Consider the following 20,103-nt stretch of genomic DNA (forward strand, 5'->3'; position numbering starts at 1 on the left):
TGCATTTGTAGGTAACTATATCTCGTTATTCGCATAGCAAAACGCAGTTTTATCGAGTTCAGCGTTGATAAGTTATATTTTGTTTGTTCACTCAGTCAGTCGTGCGTTCAACATGCTCACTACACAATGGTCAATTAAGGGTAGCATCCTGTGCTCACTTTCATCCATGTCGCCATTAACTGATCATGCCGCTAAGTTAAAATGCCTAAGCTGTCCAAAGATGCATGGCTAATAAAGCATTTGAATTATATGCAGAAACCGAATAACAGCTTCTATATGCATACTCAATAGCAATGATCTCACAAAATGCCTATTTGCAAGTGAATGGTAAAACAAGACACAACCTAGATAGGTATCGTTACAAGCGAACAAAATACCTTATTGAACATTCATACCATTACGCCACTACCATACATTTTGATATGTGTGATGCCAATATCGTTCGACAATTTTCCAAGGTAACACAACGATGTCAAAACACTGTCATGCCCAATTATTCCGCGTCTTACAGCAAGCGACACACTCATTCCGTACAGCAAACAATTGCCCGTCTAAGCTACACCATAATATCACATTATTCCGGTGCTCACTACAATATAATGAGCCGGCCAGAACAACTAATATTGTACGTTGAAGGCCCGCGACTCCTTTATCGCGAGCAGCGGGGTCGCGTTTTAGGGGTCAGCGCGACTGTTGCAGAGCCACGGTGCAATTAAAGGGACCCTCCCACCTTAACATTAGTTTTGAGTTGAGATAGCCAAGTTTGCGGCCAGGCTCAGAAACCACCATTTATCCTGGTCGCAACCCCCGCAGCTTTATGGTATTCAAGAAATTTCTTCCCTTTACTTGCAGGGTGGGACCAGCTTGGTCCCTATCTCTTAACCATTACGGGAATCTGATGACGTCATCAGGCTTTCGAACGTCCGTCATTAAGTTTGACTAAAACGTTTTGTAGCACGCGGTGGTATATGCTATTTGCGCGCAACATCTGCCGCAAACGCCGCACTTCTAAAATAAAGTCGCTAGAAACAGCGGAGATCCCAAAAAGTAAACAAAAGTAAAAGTCTAATATCTTGAAAACCGGTGAATATTTTTCGGTGAAATTTGGTAGATATTCGTTTTCGCTCTTTCTGAACCGAGCGACATCACTTTCATGCCAATTCATAAACTTTTTTGAAGGTGGGAGGGTCCCTTTAAGAAAGAAGAGAAGCGATATACAATCTCGTAACATCCATGGCATTTCGGAAAGCAGAACAAACATTTGAGCGACTAGGGTGGTCACACTATAAGGAGGTCAATAACTTAAGGCGCTCCGATGATTAAAGGTCAGAGTTCATTTGGCCCGAAAACGAAGAAGGAGGGAACAAGCGGGAAGAGTAAGCAGTCGCTGATAAGTGATGCCTAATTAGATACAGAGCATGAACAGTGAATGTCTTCCTCTTCATGGGCTTGAAAATGTTGAAGTTAACATACCTACCTAGGCATACCTAGGACACGTATAACAATAAGCCCACGACAGCAAAGTCGATTGGTTAAAAATATAACCAAGTGTTAATCAAAAGATAAAGATAAATAGACAAGTTGACAAGACAAGTGATAAGCATCGGTTCCATTGGCAATGTCGCATAAGCTCGAGGGAAAACGTAACGGAGGCGGTTTGTAAAGGCACCAGAGACTTCCACATGTTCTAAGGCTCGTGTCCAAACGGGCGACATTCGCAAATGCACGGCGACAGCACCAACAGACAACAACGTAACGCTTCCGGCCGGCCACTGGAGGGCTCTTCGCCACAGCCACGTCACGATTGTCATTCTGGCCAACCTGAGATCGGGCAGTGTGTCACTACTGCCGCAGTTTTGGAGCACCGTGCGGCTACTGGTCACCAGTTCACCAGTAAGGGTTCTATGACCTGGCCGGTCACCAGTAATGGTTCAGTGACCCGGCAGGTCACCAGTAGGGGTAGGGCGGCCGGTTGTAGGCCGGCAGGCTGGCGATGGAGGCCACCACGGAGGTGGGCACGCCGGGCACGCCCGGTACGCCAGGCGGGAACGGCAGCAGCTCGTGACCGGGGTAGGGCGCCGGCGGGCCGTACCCGGCGGCCGGCGCCGGTGGCAGCGACTTGCCGTCCCGCACCAGCACAGGCACGGCCACGCGGCGCGCCGCCGACGGCAACGGCAGCAGCTCGTGACCCTGCTCCTGGGTGGCGCGCTTGGTCTTGTAGCGGTGGTTCTGGAACCAGATCTTCACCTGGGTGGGCGTCAGGTCGATCAGGTTGGCCAGGTTCTCCCGCTCGGGCGCGGACAGGTAGCGCTGCTGCCGGAACCGGCGCTCCAGCTCGTACGTCTGCGTCTTGCTGAAGAGGACGCGCCGCTTGCGCTTCCGTCCGCCGCTTTCCTTCTCGTCGGCCTCGTCGGCGTCCTCGGAGGGCGAGGCGCGAGACGTCGGCACCGTCGCGGGGATGTCGGAGAGCCGCGCGGGCGTGCTCGACGTCCGCTCGTCAGTCGGAGAGCGCGGCGGCGAGCCCGGAGAGTCGCCCTCGACCTTCGGGGCGACCGCCGGCTCCACGGGCTCTGCTGTGGAACACAGAGAGGTAGACCGTCAAACATTGAGAGCTTTTTGAATGGGTTGCGAGGAGCGCACACGGTGATGTTGCTAATCGCTAATAAACGGGAGTAAACAATATTCTGCACACCAAAACTGACAACTCATAGGTCCGTAAGTTTTACATTAAATTCTATCAATGAGGGCGCATTTGCCAGATGCATTTGACTGAAGTATTTCGGCGAAACTGTAGCCCACTGGTCACCTTGATTGCAAATATGTATCAGGTATCTACATCTTTGCGCAGGACCTGGCAGAATTTGTCAGATACTGCTCTCCAGCCCCATTAGATACTCAGCAATCTTCCTGTAGTCACGTTGGCCAGCGACACAGTGGCGGATCAGAAAATGATGTGGGATCAACGGAGCAGCTCAGTGTGTCATATTAATTTGATGTTCTCACACCCTGTAAAACCTCATTACCATTGTTGAATGCTGTTCACCATGTATCGAACGAGCGTCTGTGTATGCTCCGTATGCTGCATGTTGAGAATTCGTAAATGTAATAACATATGGGCTGTTCAATGACGGAAAACTTTTGATTCGAAATAAATGCTTATAGGATATAATATAAAACAGAGGATTTATTGCAAAACGTTTAAAGTTTTTTGACAGTTTCTAGATCAGAGTACTTATTTTGGGATGCAGTATTTATTTAAAAGAAAATTTGTGTACCTATTTAACGAATTATTTCCCACTGACCTGGGTACCGCACGGGTGCGGGCTCGGTACCCCACTGACCTGGGTACACGGGTGTGGCCTCGGTACCCCACTGACCTGGGTACACGGGCGCGGCCTCGGCGGCTGGCCAGCGCGGCTCGTAGTACTCGGCGCGGTACCCGCCGGCCGGCTGACGGTACTCGTACCCCTCCTCCGGGTACGGGTACGCCGCCGGGTACAGGGCACCGCCGTACTCCTCCGCCACCATGCCCACTAGAACACAGCGCGGTCATGCTGCATGCGCGCCGAGAGCGGGCCGAGATAGGGGCGAGAGCGGGCCGAGATAGGGCCGAGAGCGGGCCGAGAGCGGGCCGAGAGCGGGCCGAGAGTGGGGCGAGGTAGGGGCGAGATAGGGCCGAGAGCGGGCCGAGAGTGGGCCGAGAGCGGGCCGAGAGTGGGACAGGGTGTGTTGTGGATGGCCTTCACCGAGCTGGGACATGATCTTAGATGAGGGTAGGAGATTTAGGAGGGAATTTGGCGTGAGGTGGAGAACAGAGGCTTTGGGAACGATCGGCGCCATGCAGACTCAGGTGTACTCGGATATTTAGGAGTTGAAGCTCATTAGGTTCATCAGGAGTCAAGCGGTTACGGGTTAGGTATCAGGACACCTTTAACAGCAATCAAAGCAATTAGTGCAATTAATTAATTGGGTGCCAACTGCCATCAAAGCGAGTCCACCACCAAAGGCTTCAAATTTTACTGCAAAGTGCTACTAAACATGCAGAGAAAGTCAAAACAAAAGGCATGCACTAAACCGAATCATGATTTTACCTTGCACCAAAAGCGAGACTTATAATGTGAAAGTTATTGAGGCATGTTATTTCTTTGATAGCTGAATGCTGATCCCCCCTCCGCCACCTGCGTTAGCCCACCCTCACACACGGTGAGGTCCCGGCCCCTCTCTGACCTTCTCCGGGAGGCCGCGGGGTGTGAGCGCCCATCGGAGGCGGCTTCACCTCGCCCAGGTTCAATATGTCACGCACACTGAAACTCGACGTTTTCGAGCCGGACATTGTCATTTTCATGTCAAACTGCCTGGAAAGCGAGAGACGAACAGTTCATTCTCCATGCACCCTGACGAACAGGGAGGTAGGAACGGTGTTTACAAACAAACGAACTGGCAAACAACACACAAAACCCCTCGCTCTGTTAATGGAGACAGGAAAAGCTTCAGATTATAAGTGGATAAAAATACAATTTATTAGTGGCTTAGGAAAACCGAAGCTTAGACACTGTTACAGAAACTAGAGATGCCCATGAACATAAAAACTAAACCAAGAGCGTTCTGTGCTGAAGTGCTAAAAGTACGGGAATTAGACGTATACTCCAAGAATGAAAACCAATGCCAAAAATCAACACCTAACAATGCCAACCGTTATATCAAATAACCAAAAGTGAAGCCACTACAGATACAGACACAAACACAGATACAGATGAGCATACATAGATGCATGCACCATGCATGAGACATCCACACCATGCGTATAACAATGCAGCATGCCGACATGCAAAACTAATGCCCAGTAGGTTCCAAGCAATTGCACACACTTTAACAAATGTTGACATTCCAATCTACACATTTGCCTAACTCATGGCGGGCATACATGTGGAGCGCCCATTCCGTACAGGATAAAAAAGTAAATGCATCATTTGAGCTTCAACCTGAGAGGATAGGCATGTATGTATACCTACGTTTTAGATGAATGATGGTTAAATAATTGCACAACCAATTACACCATTCACGTCCAAGGAAAGGCCATTCCGATTGTTGTACTAGTCAATCAAGAGCATCTGAGTAGGTAGCTAAATCTGATGTCATCCTTTATGACGGGGCTAAAAAGTGAGAAGAGCAAAGCATGCAACCCACTTCAACACAAATGCACCGCAAACTCCCTTATCATTTCCGCAACAGCCGAGAATGGAGTCTCTCGTTGAGAGAAGTTTACACATCAGAAAAAGAGGAGTCGATAATTGAGCAAACGAACCACGGGAAGGCATAAGTAGGTACACAATAGACAGTCTTTTGTAGGAAATAGTCTAAAAAAGAATCAAGATAGAGCAGCTGGGCAAGCTGGGTATCACGTGAACTCAGTCCGTGTTGCTTTATTCTTACCGAGCCTCTTAGCCTTTCTTGAACTTCCAAACAACGAAGCACTAAAAACGTCGTTAGTAAAGATGTGTGTCCCGACTCTCGACTCTCGAGTATCCGCTCTTGACTCTCAGGTGCCGACCCTCGAGTCACGACTCTCAGGTGCCGACCCTCGAGTCACGACTCTCAGACACCGACTCCCGACCCGCGTCACTTCTCTCACAAACTGCCGGACTCTTCTCCGCCACCTCTCAGCCTCTCTATCTCCTCTCTCAGCCCCTCTACCCTCTCGTCTCAGTCTCGAGAGGAGCTGCTTGGCAGCCGAGTGGGCGCCACTCGGCCGGGGGGCGGGGCCTGCCGCCGGACCGACCAATCACAGCGCCGCAATTCTCCGGAAGCGGAGAGAGAGCCGCGGGAGAGAGGATGCAGCTAGAATGGAGGCAGGCTGAGCCTCTAAAAGGTGGGAGGCCGAGTGGCCAAGGCCGGCTGAGGCTCTCAGGTGGGAGGTCGAGTGGCCGGTAGCTCTAATATCAACTTCTGATATTAATGATCAGTGTCATTCATTTATCATTAGGCCGTAAGTTTTGTTAGAACATTGTAATGAATCCGATGAGCCGTTTAAACCAAAATGAATGAACCGATGAACAGTAGCGGCGGAACACCTTCAATTAAGGGGGGCACTGCCGACTTTTGGTCCCATTCCTTCCATGCAACACCCATAGGTCTAATGTTGAAATGCCAAAATCAAGGGGGCACGGTGCCTCGGTGCCCCCCCCCCCCGTTCCGCCGCCTATGCCGATGAACCAAAATTATTTATTGAAAGAACGGGTAACTTTGCTATCGCCGGTTCTGCCAATTGCCAATATCTTTGAGAGTGGTAGCTGATAGGTTCCACATGCAGGACGTAGTTTAACTGTAGTCTTAAATTCAATTCATCAATGCAATTTTTAAGTTTTTACGTGCCATCAACAATGTTTCTTTTTCCGTAGATAATCTGGTGCATGAAATAGGCATTATTTCAACGGTTCATTAATGAGACGAGGAAACAGATACCAAATAAATGTAAGCAGTTCGCATTCCTCCCAAAAATGGTAGGTATATAGCGTATAGCACATGCGCCGCACGACCGGCGGCTGGACGGTGCTATTCTCCTGTGCTCCATTGGAGTCTCCGGCTGCGTCCCAGGTGTGTGCCGCTAAACCTCTCCGCGTGGCGTGGCGGCACCACCTAGGAACTCGTCACAACTTCATTGGCCCATTCTCCGCCACCAGCGCACACAGCTGGTCAATTAATACGAACACCCCGTCCCATTGTGAGCACCCAGCTGGCGAATTCCGTCATTAGTCGCCAGTTCATGTCCTTCACTGCCTCACTGCCGCATTACTACGGCCGAAATCCCGCCCGCTTCACACCTAATCCCGGTGCTTATAACACGCGGTCCTTGTGATGTCAACTGGCGTATTATCGGTAAAGCTTGCTGCTCGACGAGCACTCATTTATGGACTGGTGAGATTGTGTGCGGGCGAGAGCGGTGGCTCGCGAAATCAGAGAAAACACGCCGGGAATGCGATAGAGCCGTTATACCGAGAGGGGTCCTGTGGATGGCTCGAAGGAATGCTGTTTGGGCAATGGTACAAGCAAGGAGTAGAGGTGGTGTGGTCATACATGCGAGATGGTGTGGCTACTGCTTGGTATCTATCAATTTCACTCGTTCACCGTAAAAGAAGGTCACATTTTTATAGACGGTAGGTACACGATTTGTCAGTATTATCATTCACGGAAGGTGACGATTTCTAACGGGAGAATGTTCATTTTATAAGCAGATTTTGGATTTAACTTCAAGTGTGGACTGGATACCTAATGATGAAGATGCAGTTTCAACAGGGATACTTCTGCCGAGTCCCTTATCCGTTGCCGAAATGGAAGAAATTGCGAGCTACAACATATCCGTAGCCGAGCTGATCAATCGAAGGCTAAACCTGGGTTGCGAGTTAGGGGTCGGACAACTCTCTAAGTCAGCTCAGGCACCACCTTTGCTGCCTGAACCACAAAGTTGGAGAGGTTGGAGAAGTTTCCTCAGCTAGATCTAGGGTTGAGTGAACAGTGACAGCCGTCTGGGCTCTGCCGCCACAGCCCGGTCAGGGGCGGGATTAGAGCTCACCGGTCCTGCCCGGCTGCTGGAGCGCCCCGGCACCGTGAGCCGCGCCCACAGCTCTCTGTGAGCGCGCCGCCGCCCGCCCCCGCCCCGCGCGGCACGTCATTTACAGGCCATTCACAAAGTCAATCATCATTAGGATCAGAGTAAAAGCGCGCCAAGGCCGTGCAGTGGAAAAACAGCGGCCCACCGGGGCAGGGACGGGTGAGGGAGAGCGATGAATAAGGAAGGGAGAAGTGGCGATAAAAGTGGCGACAAAAGTGGCCGGGTCGGTGGTGGGCGGGTTATGAGCCACAGCTGGGACCAGTATAGCCGCACACCTGGTGGATACCTATACAAAGTGAAATTTAACGGCCCTTGACTGCCTATACCTTTGAAATTTAACGGCTTTGAAAGAAATGGTAGGATCTCGGCCAATGACTTCGTAAAAGGAAAATTGGTAACTAGTTATTTGACATACAGCGCGTTTCGAATGAATTACGGAATGGACATCGATGTGCTTGATTTCTCGAACGGAACCATCAAGATTGACCTCGCAATGAACGAGTCACTTATTCCCATACGATTACCATAGTATCATTGTGCCCTATCATAAGGCAAACATTTGCCAAAGCCGAGTTCCTCACATTCAATCTCGGTTGTATTCTGATGTGGGCGATACGGGCCCATCTCTCCGTTCACCCAACAATGGCGGCCGTCTCGTGCTAATGGGCCCGTCCGGTCGGCCGTCACGGACAGGACAGGCTGCAGGCCGCTCCTCCAACCCACCTCGTCTTCTCACGGAGCTTAGACGGGAGAGGCGAACGGACCGTCTCGGGCGGGACCGGCGCGTCTCTCAGGTCACAGCGACGAACGTGACCGCTCTGAATGCCGAGAGGAGGCGCCGGTGATTCACGAGACGCCGAGTCGTCCCGTGTCGTTTATCAGGATTGGTGTCGTCCTAGAGGGTCGCACTGAAGGAGGGAAGTGCCAGAAAAGGCAGCCGGTATTTGTAGCCAGTGAGCCCGTTTATGGCGGATTTCGGAGGCTAATGGCGTTTATAGCAGCTTTTCTGGGTAGATAGTACAGTAGGATTCGGATGGGAGTGAAATGTTTTCGGGGCACGGTAAGCCGCCGGAACTCGTAGCCGTCTAGAGGTGAAAATATTTCACTAAAATCAGCGCAGGTAGCTTGTTCATGTCCAAATCCAACGTATCGAAACATCGGAAGGATTGAGATGAGTGCACTTATGCAGCATACAGGAATAAATGAAAAGGTGAATAGACAATGAGATGAATGAAAATTAAGCCATGGAGGGCTCAAAGAATGAAATGCGTAACGGCTGTAAAAAAGGACTTTGAAGAAGCACAGAGAAGCCCATGAAAACTCGGCGTTTAGCGCTCACCTGCCTCAAAAGCCCTTTAACAGTCAAAGGCTCACCACTCTTTTCTCCCGTTTCCGAACAAAATCCACAATTTGTAGCGGGCAAAAAGCGGTCCCCATTCACTCCCGTGCGGCTTCCGGCGGCAGCTCGCGGTCCATTGAGGAGCCGGCGGCGGCCGGTCGGCAGCTCGCGGCAGTCGGCCGCCGTCAAAGGGTCGATTTGTCAGTCGCGCCGGGCCGCGGACAGACTACCGACCCGGCACACCGAACTGGAACCAACCCGGTGATGTATCACAGGACGTGACCAGGCGACTCGGCGTCCGGCTTCCTGACGTTCCGCCGCCGACCGCTTCAGACGGGTGACAGAGGGCTCCCTCCGGCTCCTCCTTTCTGAGCTGCTCGCCTCACTTCTGGATCCTCTCTCTTTCCTCCCTTACTCACCTCTCTCGACCTTTTGGACCGCTCCTTTCCTTTTGCTTGCCTCTTCCTTTCCTCTCCTCCCTCTTCACTTCTCATTATCTTCTTGCTTCTTTATCATATCTATTTTCTGTTCAGCTCTTTTCTCTTCTCGAAGTTTTCTCCTTTATACCTTCTTTACAAATTTAAGCAAAGTTTCTTTATTGCGAGTCAACGCTTGACTTTCTTCGTTAGTCTTCATATATAGGTAGGTCCTTCTCTGATCTCCTACCCTCTCTCTCCCCTTCACCCTCTCTCTACGCACGTCGTCTCTCCTGCTGCTCCACTGTCAACAGTCGCTCGGCGGTAGGTCTCCCCGACTTCACTGGGCGCCCGCCACTGTGTCCACTGTCCGCTGTTCGGCGCAATGGCATATTGCCGGCTCACTTCGTGGGAGGCCGAAGGATTAACTCGGTGAGAAACAGCTTAGTCGGCCCATGGGAGGATTGGAGCGCTGAAGTTGTTTCCGGCCACCCTCGGAGCCGCTTTCATGGCGCGGCGAGAGCGCAAACAAAACGCCTTTCGAGGCGGACGGTAAGTCAGAGCTGACCCAGCTATTTAGTTGGCGCTTCTCGAAGGTTAGATAACGAGGGATGTTCTTACGAGTAATTTTGCCTAACTCGCTGATAAACGATTCGCTCAGGTATGCTCGTTCCGGCTGTTTTTCCAGTGAAATGGCACCACATTGAGAACACGTGTTCTCGTGTAACATCATCGATCAACCCTGCAGAGGCCACTCACCAGCCTCCGCGTCGACAAATCGCCAATTGAGACGCGCCTAACTGTGCCCACCAGTGTGTCGAGGACGCGGCACCTTTCCTCGGGTCCTTGTTGGACGTCCTTTGGCGGCCGATCAAAGACCAGCCGCCCCCATTGACCAGCGCTGCGGTCTGCCGCCGGGTCCGGGGGTAATCCTTCCGGCGCGCACGGGCAGACGGCTGGGCGGCGGCGGCCCCCCGGCTGACGGCACGACCACCGCTCGGTCCGTCGGCCTTTGTTACTGCTCGGGCGGTACTCTGTGCCGTTTGGGGCTATTCAGGAGGCTCCGAACGGCCTCCGAACAGACCGCGAAGGGCTCGACCCGAGCACAGAGCGCGCGCCGCCGCGCCGCCGCTGGACTCGGTCAGCTGAAGGAGGGACACGTGGACAGGTGGCTGAGGGGGCAGTGAGAGGGACAGGAGGGACAGACAGCCTGCCGCCGAGGGATCGGCGGGTCGGCGGGTCAGCGGGTTAACCGGACACTGGCTGGTCTGACCATGGGTGAAGTATTCCTTACGGAATGCCTCATCGATGGTCTACCTACTATGGTCTACCGTAGTTCTTAGTCATATATGGTTGGCCGTTGGCTGAGTCGACTTTCATGGCACAATCGATTGGCGACTTTTGACTGTTTGGCTCTTGAGAGGGGATATTATACTTACGAATGGTTGCAGGTTATTGATAAGCCAAAAATGCAAGTCACTGTGGTAGTTTAAACTTGTTTATACCTTTTGGTGGGCCTTTGAAGGTTGCTTGCATGAAAGCATTATGTTGTGGTGCTGATATTATCCGTTTTCACGACGGACATCTGCAGTACACATTTGGTGCACATCTGGTACAGATTAGGTGCAGACTTGGCCAAATCAGGTTCAGTGTGTCTCTTAGCAGCTATCAGCTAGGGTTACACTAATTGCTTATATGCCTGCTTTGTCGTATTATCAGAGAGCATAACCGATTAAACACTGAAATGAATTCATAAAATAAAGATATTTGCTATAAAAGAGATTAGGTGCAGATTTGGTCAAATCAGGTGCACTCGCCGCATAGCCCGTTGTGAAAACGGCTATTTAGAAGATGCTCCTTTTTTGCATTTCCCAAATAATTGGAAGCAGTACCCAGACCACAATACAATAAATTTCGTCAGCGAGCACATCACTTATCACGTGACTCGTCACTTGTTTTCGGACACGTGACCAAAAACGATTTTAGGACGTTACCCCGGACCTCGTTGACTGCTCAGTGCGCGCGTATATCGATAATATTATCAGAGAGCATTCTGAACTCTAGACAGAATAACAAAGGCAAAACGTCCACAGAAAAGGAGAAAAATGTACCTATGCCCGACAGCCTCGTTAGCTACAGCTAGCTTAGCTATCTTAGCAAACTAGCAGGCTTTGCTCCCTACAATACGGTCTGAGCCTAATGACAGTGCGGTTAGCCGACGTCCGGCGAGACCACGGAATGAAAAATCGGAAAACTTTTTGGCATAATAATGGTAGAACCAAACATTAGCGGTAATTGATGGTAAAAATGTGTGGTAGATATTTTGTTATAAATTTGCAACTAATGTGTATGGTTAAATTAAGACCTGAGTCACTAGTCTTATGAAAAATTTATGCACCAGCAGTCAATTCAGATGCAGCCAATGAGCGAAACTTGTCAGTTGCCAACCCATTGGGTCCAAGAACGACGGTCTCCTACCGGATCGAGATGTGCCGGGTCTCGGCCTGGACAGTTCCGCCCTGGACCCCCGCACGCCCGGGTATGGGCGAATGCCGCAGACCCGAGCAGCAGCGGCCCAGGCTGCTTTGTAGAGTCGCTTTCAGTGACTTCAAACGGGGCTGAGCCGCACATATCCGTAGATTAGTTCCAGTTTGTAGACTGAATGCTGCGTGACGAAATCACAAAATCGTTCATTAACTGTTGTGATCCGCAAAAGAAATAAAATATAAATAGCCAAGCCAATAGACGCAGCATGTTAGGATCATATGCCGACGGGAAAATCGGTTGCATAAAGTAAGGACGTCTGAACTAGAAACGGTGCGGTACGGTACGGGAAAAACGGCAGCCAAAAGAAAGAAACTTTGGTAATGATGTTCAGCTTGATAACTCAACACAACGCTAAAGCAATCATATAGGAGCCAATAATCAAACGGATATATACCTACAAAATGTATCACCATCTTGAGGCTATACGACCAGATAATGCAACCAAAACAGTCAAAACAAACATACCCAGCATTCTCTTGAAGCTATGCGCCAGCTTGCTGTGCCCACAGCTAAACTTCGGAAGCAGCAAGACAGAGACCCCCTAGACAAGCGCGGACAATGGACCAGTCTAGGCCTCGGCCTCTCTCCGCGCTGGAGGAGGCCTCCGCGGTCGACCGGGGCCTCCGGGCCGAGCCTCCGGGCCTCGCCTCACCTGTAGTCCTCCTCCGAGTACATCTGCGGGTGGTGCAGCGGCTGGCCGTGGTGCTGAGGATGGTGCATCTGCTGCTCCTGGGACCAGTAGTAGTGGGCTGCCGCCGCGTGCTGCTGCGCGTGCGACGGGTGCAGCTCCGCGTGGTGCTCGGGCCGCATTGCCGGGTGCATCTCAGGGTGCATCTCGGGGTGCATTTCAGGGTGCATCTCGGGGTGCATTACCTCTGACGGCTCCGGCGGCAGGTCGGCCCGCTCCTGCTGTAGCTCCTGCTGCGACTCCTGGCGGTGCAGCTCCTGGTGCTGAGGATGCTCCTGGTGATGCTGGTGATGCTCCTGATGCTGCTGATGATCTGGATGTAGCTCCTGGTGCTGCTGATGTTCTGGGTGCATCTCCTGGTGCTGTTGATGCTCTGGGTGCATCTCCTGATGTTGTTGATGTTCCGGGTGCATTTCCTGGTGCTGCGGATGCTCCTGATGCTGCTGATGCTCTCCGTGCAGCTGCTCGGTGTGCGGGTGCGGCTGGCTCTCCAGCGGCATGAAGCCGAACTCTGTGAGCGGCATCTGCCCGGTGGCCGGCACCGCGGCCCGCTCGTCGTAGAAGGCGTACATCTCCTGTCGGGCCGGCTCGGTGGCCGCCGCACACGCCATGGGTCTGTCTCCGGCCGGCGCCGTCAGAAACACCCCTCGCCGTCAGAAACACCCCTCGCCGTCAGACGCGACCCCTCACCGGTCACCCGCTCTGACCCCTCCGACCGCGGCGGTCCGCCGACTGGAGAGCCAAACTCACCTCAGCTGGGCCAGTCGGAAACAGTTTCAACCAAAACTGTTTTAGGTTTTTGCGACGGTGCCGCTTCCTGTGAGGATGCCCTCCGTTTCTTCCCTCTCAGAGTCCAAAGTTCAGCCGTGGTCCCCAACTAGGAAGCCTTGACCGCTCCAGTATTTCCCAGTCTGTCGTCACCGCCGCTCTCCGCCGTCGGTTACGATTCTCCCTCCAGGCACTGTGGTGTCACAGTTTCGTCACAGCTCCACCCACAGTCCCGACCTTCTCAAGCCGTCACACTTCCTCTGTGACTCACAGTGTCGGCAGCCGTCACGACCGTGACGCGTCGTCACACTGCTCCGTGACGCTCGCGACGCTCGCTGACCAGTGCCCACCCGGCGGCGGTTCCCGACTGAGTCCGCCCCAGGTGAGCTGAGAGACACACTGGCAGAGGCGCCAGTCAATAAGATAAGATAGTGGCCTGCCGATCCGCGCCTATCGGCCGCCCGCCGCGGATGGCCAGGCAAACAGAGCCGTCTGCCGGCCACAGAACGGACGGCCCATACATAGTCGCCGACTACGGGACGGCACATAGTCAGCATAGGCGGCACATACGAGGGATAACTGGGATGGGGCGGCTCTTAGTCGGCATGGCCGGCACATACCCGGGATAGGAGGGGGCACGTAGCCGGGATGGGGGCTCACTGTCGGTATGGGTGGCACACAGCCAGTATATAGGCGGCGCATACCGGGATAGGCGGTAGTCGGCACATACCCGAGATGGACGAAATACATACCTATACTCAGGACGGCCATTGCGACACATACTGGGATGGGATGCACATAGTCGGTATGGGTGGCATATAACCGAGATAGACGGCACAATAGTCAGGATGGGACACATACCCGGGATGGGGAGGCACATTCCCGAGATGGGGAGGCACATGCCCGGGATGGGGAGGCACATACCCGAGATGGGGAGGCACATACCCGGGATGGGGAGGAACATACCCGAAATGGGTAGGCACATACCATGGATGGGGAGGCACATACCCGAGATGGGGAGGCACATACCCGGGATGGGGAGGGACATGGGGTGAGAGGCACATACCCTGAACGGACGACATATACCCGGAGTTCCATGACACGGCTCGACACTCCGTGACCCACAGCACCACAGCACCCACACCCACAGCACAGTGGTGTTGTACTGTGTCGTACCGTACCGTGTTATACTTACCATGCCGTGTCGTACCATGTCGTGACGTATTGTACCATGATATACTACATCGTACCTCCCGTGTCACGGTGCATGTAATATGTCGCATTGTACCGTGTCGTACCGTGTCGTACCTCCCAGTATCATGTTGCATATACATACATACATATGTGTACTGTGTCCTACCGTGCTCACTTACTCACTTATGGGACGAACATCTGAGGCCAGAGAGGCGTCAAGGCTTCGGTAGCCTCTTAGCTGAAAGCTTGTAGTTACTGGTTGTTCATAATCAGTGCATGCCGACCTGGACAGTCAGATCCTCGTCACCGCTTCTCCAGGTCCCGAAGTTTCTCGGTCGGCCGTCTCCCCAGCTGGGCCGGTGGGTCTCCCCAGCTGGGCCTATGGGTCTCCTCAGCTAGGTCGGCAGGAGCTGACATGGTCTATCCACAGGAGCTCAGCTGGCCCAGCGTCACCCTTCCCCGCTGCTAACTGACTGAGCTCCCGGCTGACTGAGTGGGCCTTCAGCTGAGACAGAGCTATAGATCGAGACTCTTATCTTTTCGGGTCCCCTGCTGATCAGGGGCTGGGGAGGGGGCGAGTTCTGTGGGCACCGACTCGTATGTCGCAACACCCAACGGCCAACAGCGGGCTGGACGGAGGGGAGGAGACTGGGGTCTGGGAGTCATGATAAGCGAGGGATCTCTGGAATGATCCTGATTGTGTCATCTTTGTAGTGGCTGTGAAGAAAAAAAAGATCGTGTCCGTCATAGCCGACCATAGTAGTGCGTTAATCTTAGTTTAACGTTATATACCTTGATTTCATCATTTTGTTTTATCTTCTTTAAGCTATTTTATCATGTTTTTCATTTAATCTAACTTACTATTCAAACAGAATCCGTCTGTGAGTCTGTGAGTCTGTGTGTCCGCACATCGTGTAGTGGGTTCAATTAACCCCGCCCACAGGGCAGACGGTATGTCGTAGGAAGTTGAAAGTTGCACACCTTATAGGTGACAGAGCGGGTCAGCGCCTTTTCTAGGTTTCGGCTCGCTGGGGTGCACGGTTCGCGCGTGGGGCGCGCTGGAAGAACGCCAATGAAATTTTGATCGGTTCGTAGATCTTCATTGAGAGCCGGGGTCGACAAACTTTGTGGACTAAATGCATGCCGATCGGTGGCGGGTGCCTCGCATTGGCGGATGGGCAAGTTTTTAATTTGAATGAAAAGTGGCGAGATAATGTATAGATTATAAAAATGCACCGTGAAAGGTGACCAAGTATAAAAATGCACCGTGTTTGCCGCAATGCGTCACATTGGTGACAACTGGCGTCATTTTTGCCGCAAATCGCACAGTTTTGTCAAATATGGTCCGATAAGGGTACAATTTGTTGCCAGGATACATGCTCAGCCAACAGGTTCAGATGCGCCGCGTTTGTCGCAATGCGCCACATATGCCACAAAGCGCCATTTCCGACAAATACGATTAAGCGTAATGGAATGGCACGAATAGGGGCAGGGCTGGGAACACTTTAAGTCTGATATTTAAGTACTGATTGGATCCAATTATTCTGTGACCTGACATGACCCGGCGGTGTTGGTAGGGGGGTAGGGGTAGGGGTAGGGGTAGGGGTAGGGGTAGGGGTAGGGGTAGGGGTAGTGGTAGGGGTAGTGGTACGAGTAGTAGTAGGGGTAGGGGTAGGGGTAGTAGTAGGGGTAGTAGTAGGGGTAGTGGTAGGGTAGTGGTAGGGGTAGTGGTAGGGGTAGTGGTAGGGTTAGGAGTATGGGTAGTAGTAGTGGTAGTGGTAGGGGTAGTGGTAGTGGTAGTGGTAGATGTAGTGGTAGGGGTAGGGGTAGGGGTAGTAGTAGGAGTAGTGGTAGGGGTAGTGGTAGGGGTAGTGGTAGAGGTAGGAGTAGTGGTAGGGGTAGGGGTAGGGGTAGTGGTGGAGGCAAAAGTAGAACAGTGGCCCGGGCTGATCCGATCGGACGAGAGGCGACCTATGTGACCTGGCCTGACCTAAAGTGACCGGGGCTGACCCCTTTGGCCCATCTTGACCCCGTATCAGCGAAATTTCATCCAACAAAGCCCCCAGAACAGCTCTTTTTTTCTCTTCACATTTCCGTCCATATCTATGCTTCTAGCCAACATATCGATTTGAAACGAACACCATTCGAAAGCAAATTGGCTGGTGCCGCAATTTTTTCCTACCACGCAGCAAAGCAAGTGGCGCAGCCGCTTGTCTATATTACTATTTGAGGAGGGTGCGTCTGTCCGTTACCGAGGTCCCGACTTGGTCGTGCTTTGCGTGGACTACAGGCCAGACCGGTGCACCTAGCCCGGTGAAATTTGCACAACTTATAGATCAAGGATGCGTGACGTGCCTTTGAGGGGTCTCAGCTCGATCGGATTGATAGGGAGCGCGTGGCGCGTGCTCAAAAAGTGCAAATTCGCGTCATAGACTTTACATGTATAAATCGGCGTGCGAAATCGGGCGAAAACGGCTAATTTTGGCCGACACGGGTCCAGTTCCCGTGCAATATCTTGGTGACCAGGGGTCCGACCGGCACGGGGAAAACAGCATCGTGTACAGAATTGAACGGGCTATTGAATGGTGTGCAATGCAGAGGATAGCACGCGCCACGTGCACCGGAGAGGGCACTTTTATTTGAAAAATTGCGGTTTTTGAGGGATTTTGGAATTGATTTTATTTTTAGGTGACCGTTAAATGGAGCGAGTTGAATCAACGCCTATTTGCAAGAGAAAGGTACCGCCTCTCATATAAAAATTGTGAAAAGCTGATTGATCCAAATCAAGGTGGTGCAAATCACAGGAGAAAATGGTGTTTGTCAATTTTGTGCCACTTTATTAATCACACGGGGTTTGCTGCATAACCTGATACCTTTGGCAATTGAATATGGTACCATTGGATAGAGCATTCAATTCTGTCCAATATTCACTCTTCATTTTTGCATGATTAGCAACAGTATCCTTAAAAATGTAAATGTTCCAAACCATTACATTGTCATTTTTAGCGAAATTCATCGATGGCCCTCAAAAGACTTCGCGCCAGTTTTCGAATCATTCTAAAGTAGAACGCATGATAATACGACACGGGCACCTCGATGCGATGTATCTTTTTGTTTTCTTACAAAATGCTTGGCCGTCAAAAAGCAATCGAACGAAATGGATATCTATCAACCAAATCGACACAGACCAACCCAATACCCACGGGTAAAAAATCCCCCCTTCGCGTTGCGGAGCACGCGGGTAACCCTAGTCATATACCATTTAATGAAGTTTATTTATCATTATCAGTTTCATTGCTCTGCCCTGAGCCGCAATATGAGCATTTTGCGCAAATCAATGTGAAAAGTCAGTTAAAGAAATAAAGTGAAATTAAAATGTCTTTGCTAATGTTTACTAATAGATACGCAAAACAAATAAATCGAAAACCAATTGTGCCTGTACGGTTGTGCCGTCCAATTTTAGCGACTAATTTGACGTGTTTACTGCTCGGCTGAATTTATGATGCGGTGCCCCGTTATAAGGTTACTCGCTGAATATTACGGCTCCGGTAAACTGGTAAATCACTAATGCCTTGACACCGAGCCACGATACTGAAGTTTGCTCTAGAACTGAATCGAGCCCATGACCAGCTGATAAAGACGAGACACGTTTTTATCACCGGAACACCAGAAATCCTATAGAGGGAGGTAATCAAAGGTCACTTTATATTCCAACAAGCCATCCCATCCCGTAAACGTTTCCTGAAAAAAAAAATGCAAGATTAAAACCTGACGATTCTGGTTCAGCCATGGTTAACGCCCGATTGCAGAATGCCATCCTAGACTCCAATTCTGTCCGCTTTACTATGCTCAAGTGATAGCAGGATTAGTCGATGAATGCATCGGTCGTTCCCCCGACTCTATCTTTATTTGAGTTGAAACGCACATATCAACTCACCGTCAAGCTCATATCACACATGACACTAATGCCATAAATCAAAACATATCGCTTCGCTATGCAATGCGTCATTCTTCCGTCATCATTAATTCCGTTTCCCTCTTTCTTTTCCTTTGCATTTCCCCCTTTCTATCGTCCAGTTAGTTCGTACCCGTTCGTTGGTGTTTGTAAATCCGTTAGACCTTTGTGTGATTCGTTATCGGGTCGTTCTGAAATACGCCGATGTGCGGCTGTTACGGAGTTTCTGCAGTAAGCGACTGGCTGGGTCGGACGGCCGACGGTCTGCCGGACAATCACGCAGTGTTCACCGGTGGGCTGAGTGCGGCGGCTCTGTGTTCGCTGCACGGGTGTGCTCGGCTGTTGTTGTGGGAAGAGAATGCGTTGAGCGCGCTAGTGAGAAAGATTGGTGCATAGCCCATAGGTGAGTGGAGTAAGTTGATTCCAATATTATTGGAGATTGACGACCGACATCTTTTTTAGACTCGTTAGCCTCTGCGTTATAACAGCGACATCTCGAGACTCACTGAGACTTAAAAATAGATGACTTCTATTGTTATAAGACTAGCATTTCATTTGATCTCAACGTCGTAAATCACAAGCGTCACATGATTTTGTCACATTGTAAATGCCAATTTCCGTGTGTGACCCGCACTCTGAAGCACCAAAGAACTTGGACCGAGTTGGAAACATTTAGCGATATGTCATGAGCCAGTGCACTATAAACAGCCATGACTGGAATGTCTCTCATCAAGTGCGGCACGTACGGCGTTTTACGTCGTCCCTGCCACTCGTCCTTGCCACTCGGTTTGCCGAATCCTTCACAAACTCGTCAAAAGAAAACATCTCTTGACGTGAATGGTCTTCGAAGCGTCCTCAAGTCTGAAGTCCCTCCTATTGACATCGAGAACTAGCGGCTTCTTGCCAAGGAAGTATTTGATCTCCACTTAGAATCTGAAGCATGCTCGGTAAAGATTTCTGAGCCGTTTACGACCCAGCCAATTAGGTACTCCAGCTTTCAACTCTACCTGTCCGCTTCGGACAGCCGCTACTCCGCAGCCGCACGCCGTTCAAACTCATGAACTGCGGTGCAAAGGGCGATCTATTCATAGCACAAAATGCACGTGAGCATGGCTCTCTTGATCCGCGGTGCCCTTGCTCTGCCCTGGGCGGCCCGTAATCCCGCGAGAGGCCCGCTCCGTGTCGGACTTTGACACCACGCGCCGACGATAATAAATCTCCGATCAGTATGTTGATCTTCGGGCCTATTTGCCGGCGCCCGTGTCCAAGTCCGTATCGGCTCCTGTGTAAATCATGGTGTTTATCCTCCGCCGGCTATCGCATAAAAGACGCGGCTCTCACTTAGCCGCCGAGGCTATCGGGCCAGATTGGGCTAATGTTTCGGCCTATCGAGGACGGCGGCAAACATTGCATTATCGAGGTGCGGCGCGGCCGGCGTCCGACGGTGGGCCGTCTCGGGGCCGCGGGCGGCGCCTCGACTGGGTCACTCGGACAGTCGGGGAGCAGACTCGGGCGCACAGATCAGAGAGGGGTGTTAGGAATAATAGAATACCCCGCACAATGCGAACAGCCGCTCTGATTGATGTC

General features: G+C 51.5%; 1 protein-coding gene across 4 annotated transcripts; it reads right to left on the reverse strand.

The window, feature by feature from the left end:
• Positions 1-47: 47 nt before the first annotated feature.
• LOC122382529 (homeobox protein Nkx-2.5-like) lies at positions 48-13,747 on the reverse strand. Of its 4 annotated transcripts, none has more exons than XM_043367982.1 (5): positions 12,564-13,747; positions 4,228-4,355; positions 3,378-3,533; positions 1,198-2,573; positions 48-716 (listed from the first exon to the last, which is right to left on the reverse strand). In XM_043367982.1, exons 1-4 carry the CDS (start codon positions 13,208-13,210, stop codon positions 1,948-1,950), a joined length of 1,557 nt encoding a protein of 518 aa, XP_043223917.1. In that variant the 5' UTR covers positions 13,211-13,747; the 3' UTR covers positions 48-716; positions 1,198-1,947. The 4 variants fall into 4 exon arrangements, with proteins under 4 accessions (XP_043223917.1, XP_043223918.1, XP_043223920.1 ...); XM_043367983.1 differs by having other exon boundaries at positions 1,198-2,570; positions 12,564-13,734; XM_043367985.1 differs by lacking the exons at positions 48-716; positions 3,378-3,533 and having other exon boundaries at positions 1,200-2,570; positions 12,564-13,725.
• Positions 13,748-20,103: the final 6,356 nt, after the last annotated feature.

The sequence above is a fragment of the Amphibalanus amphitrite genome, unplaced genomic scaffold (genome assembly GCF_019059575.1).
Source record: "Amphibalanus amphitrite isolate SeventyFive unplaced genomic scaffold, NRLGWU_Aamphi_draft 000142F_arrow, whole genome shotgun sequence".
In the NCBI taxonomy this organism is placed as follows: domain Eukaryota; kingdom Metazoa; phylum Arthropoda; class Thecostraca; order Balanomorpha; family Balanidae; genus Amphibalanus; species Amphibalanus amphitrite.

Excerpts from the sequence above, each read along its gene's own strand:
- LOC122382529 (XM_043367982.1), bottom strand. The coding sequence starts at position 13,210 with ATGGCGTGTGCGGCGGCCACCGAGCCGGCCCGACAGGAGATGTACGCC. Across the intron at positions 4,356-12,563 it reads TACTCGGAGGAGGACTACAG|GCAGTTTGACATGAAAATGA; the intron begins GTGAGGCGAGGC and ends CTCGCTTTCCAG. Across the intron at positions 3,534-4,227 it reads CCCGCGGCCTCCCGGAGAAG|TGGGCATGGTGGCGGAGGAG; the intron begins GTCAGAGAGGGG and ends GCTGTGTTCTAG.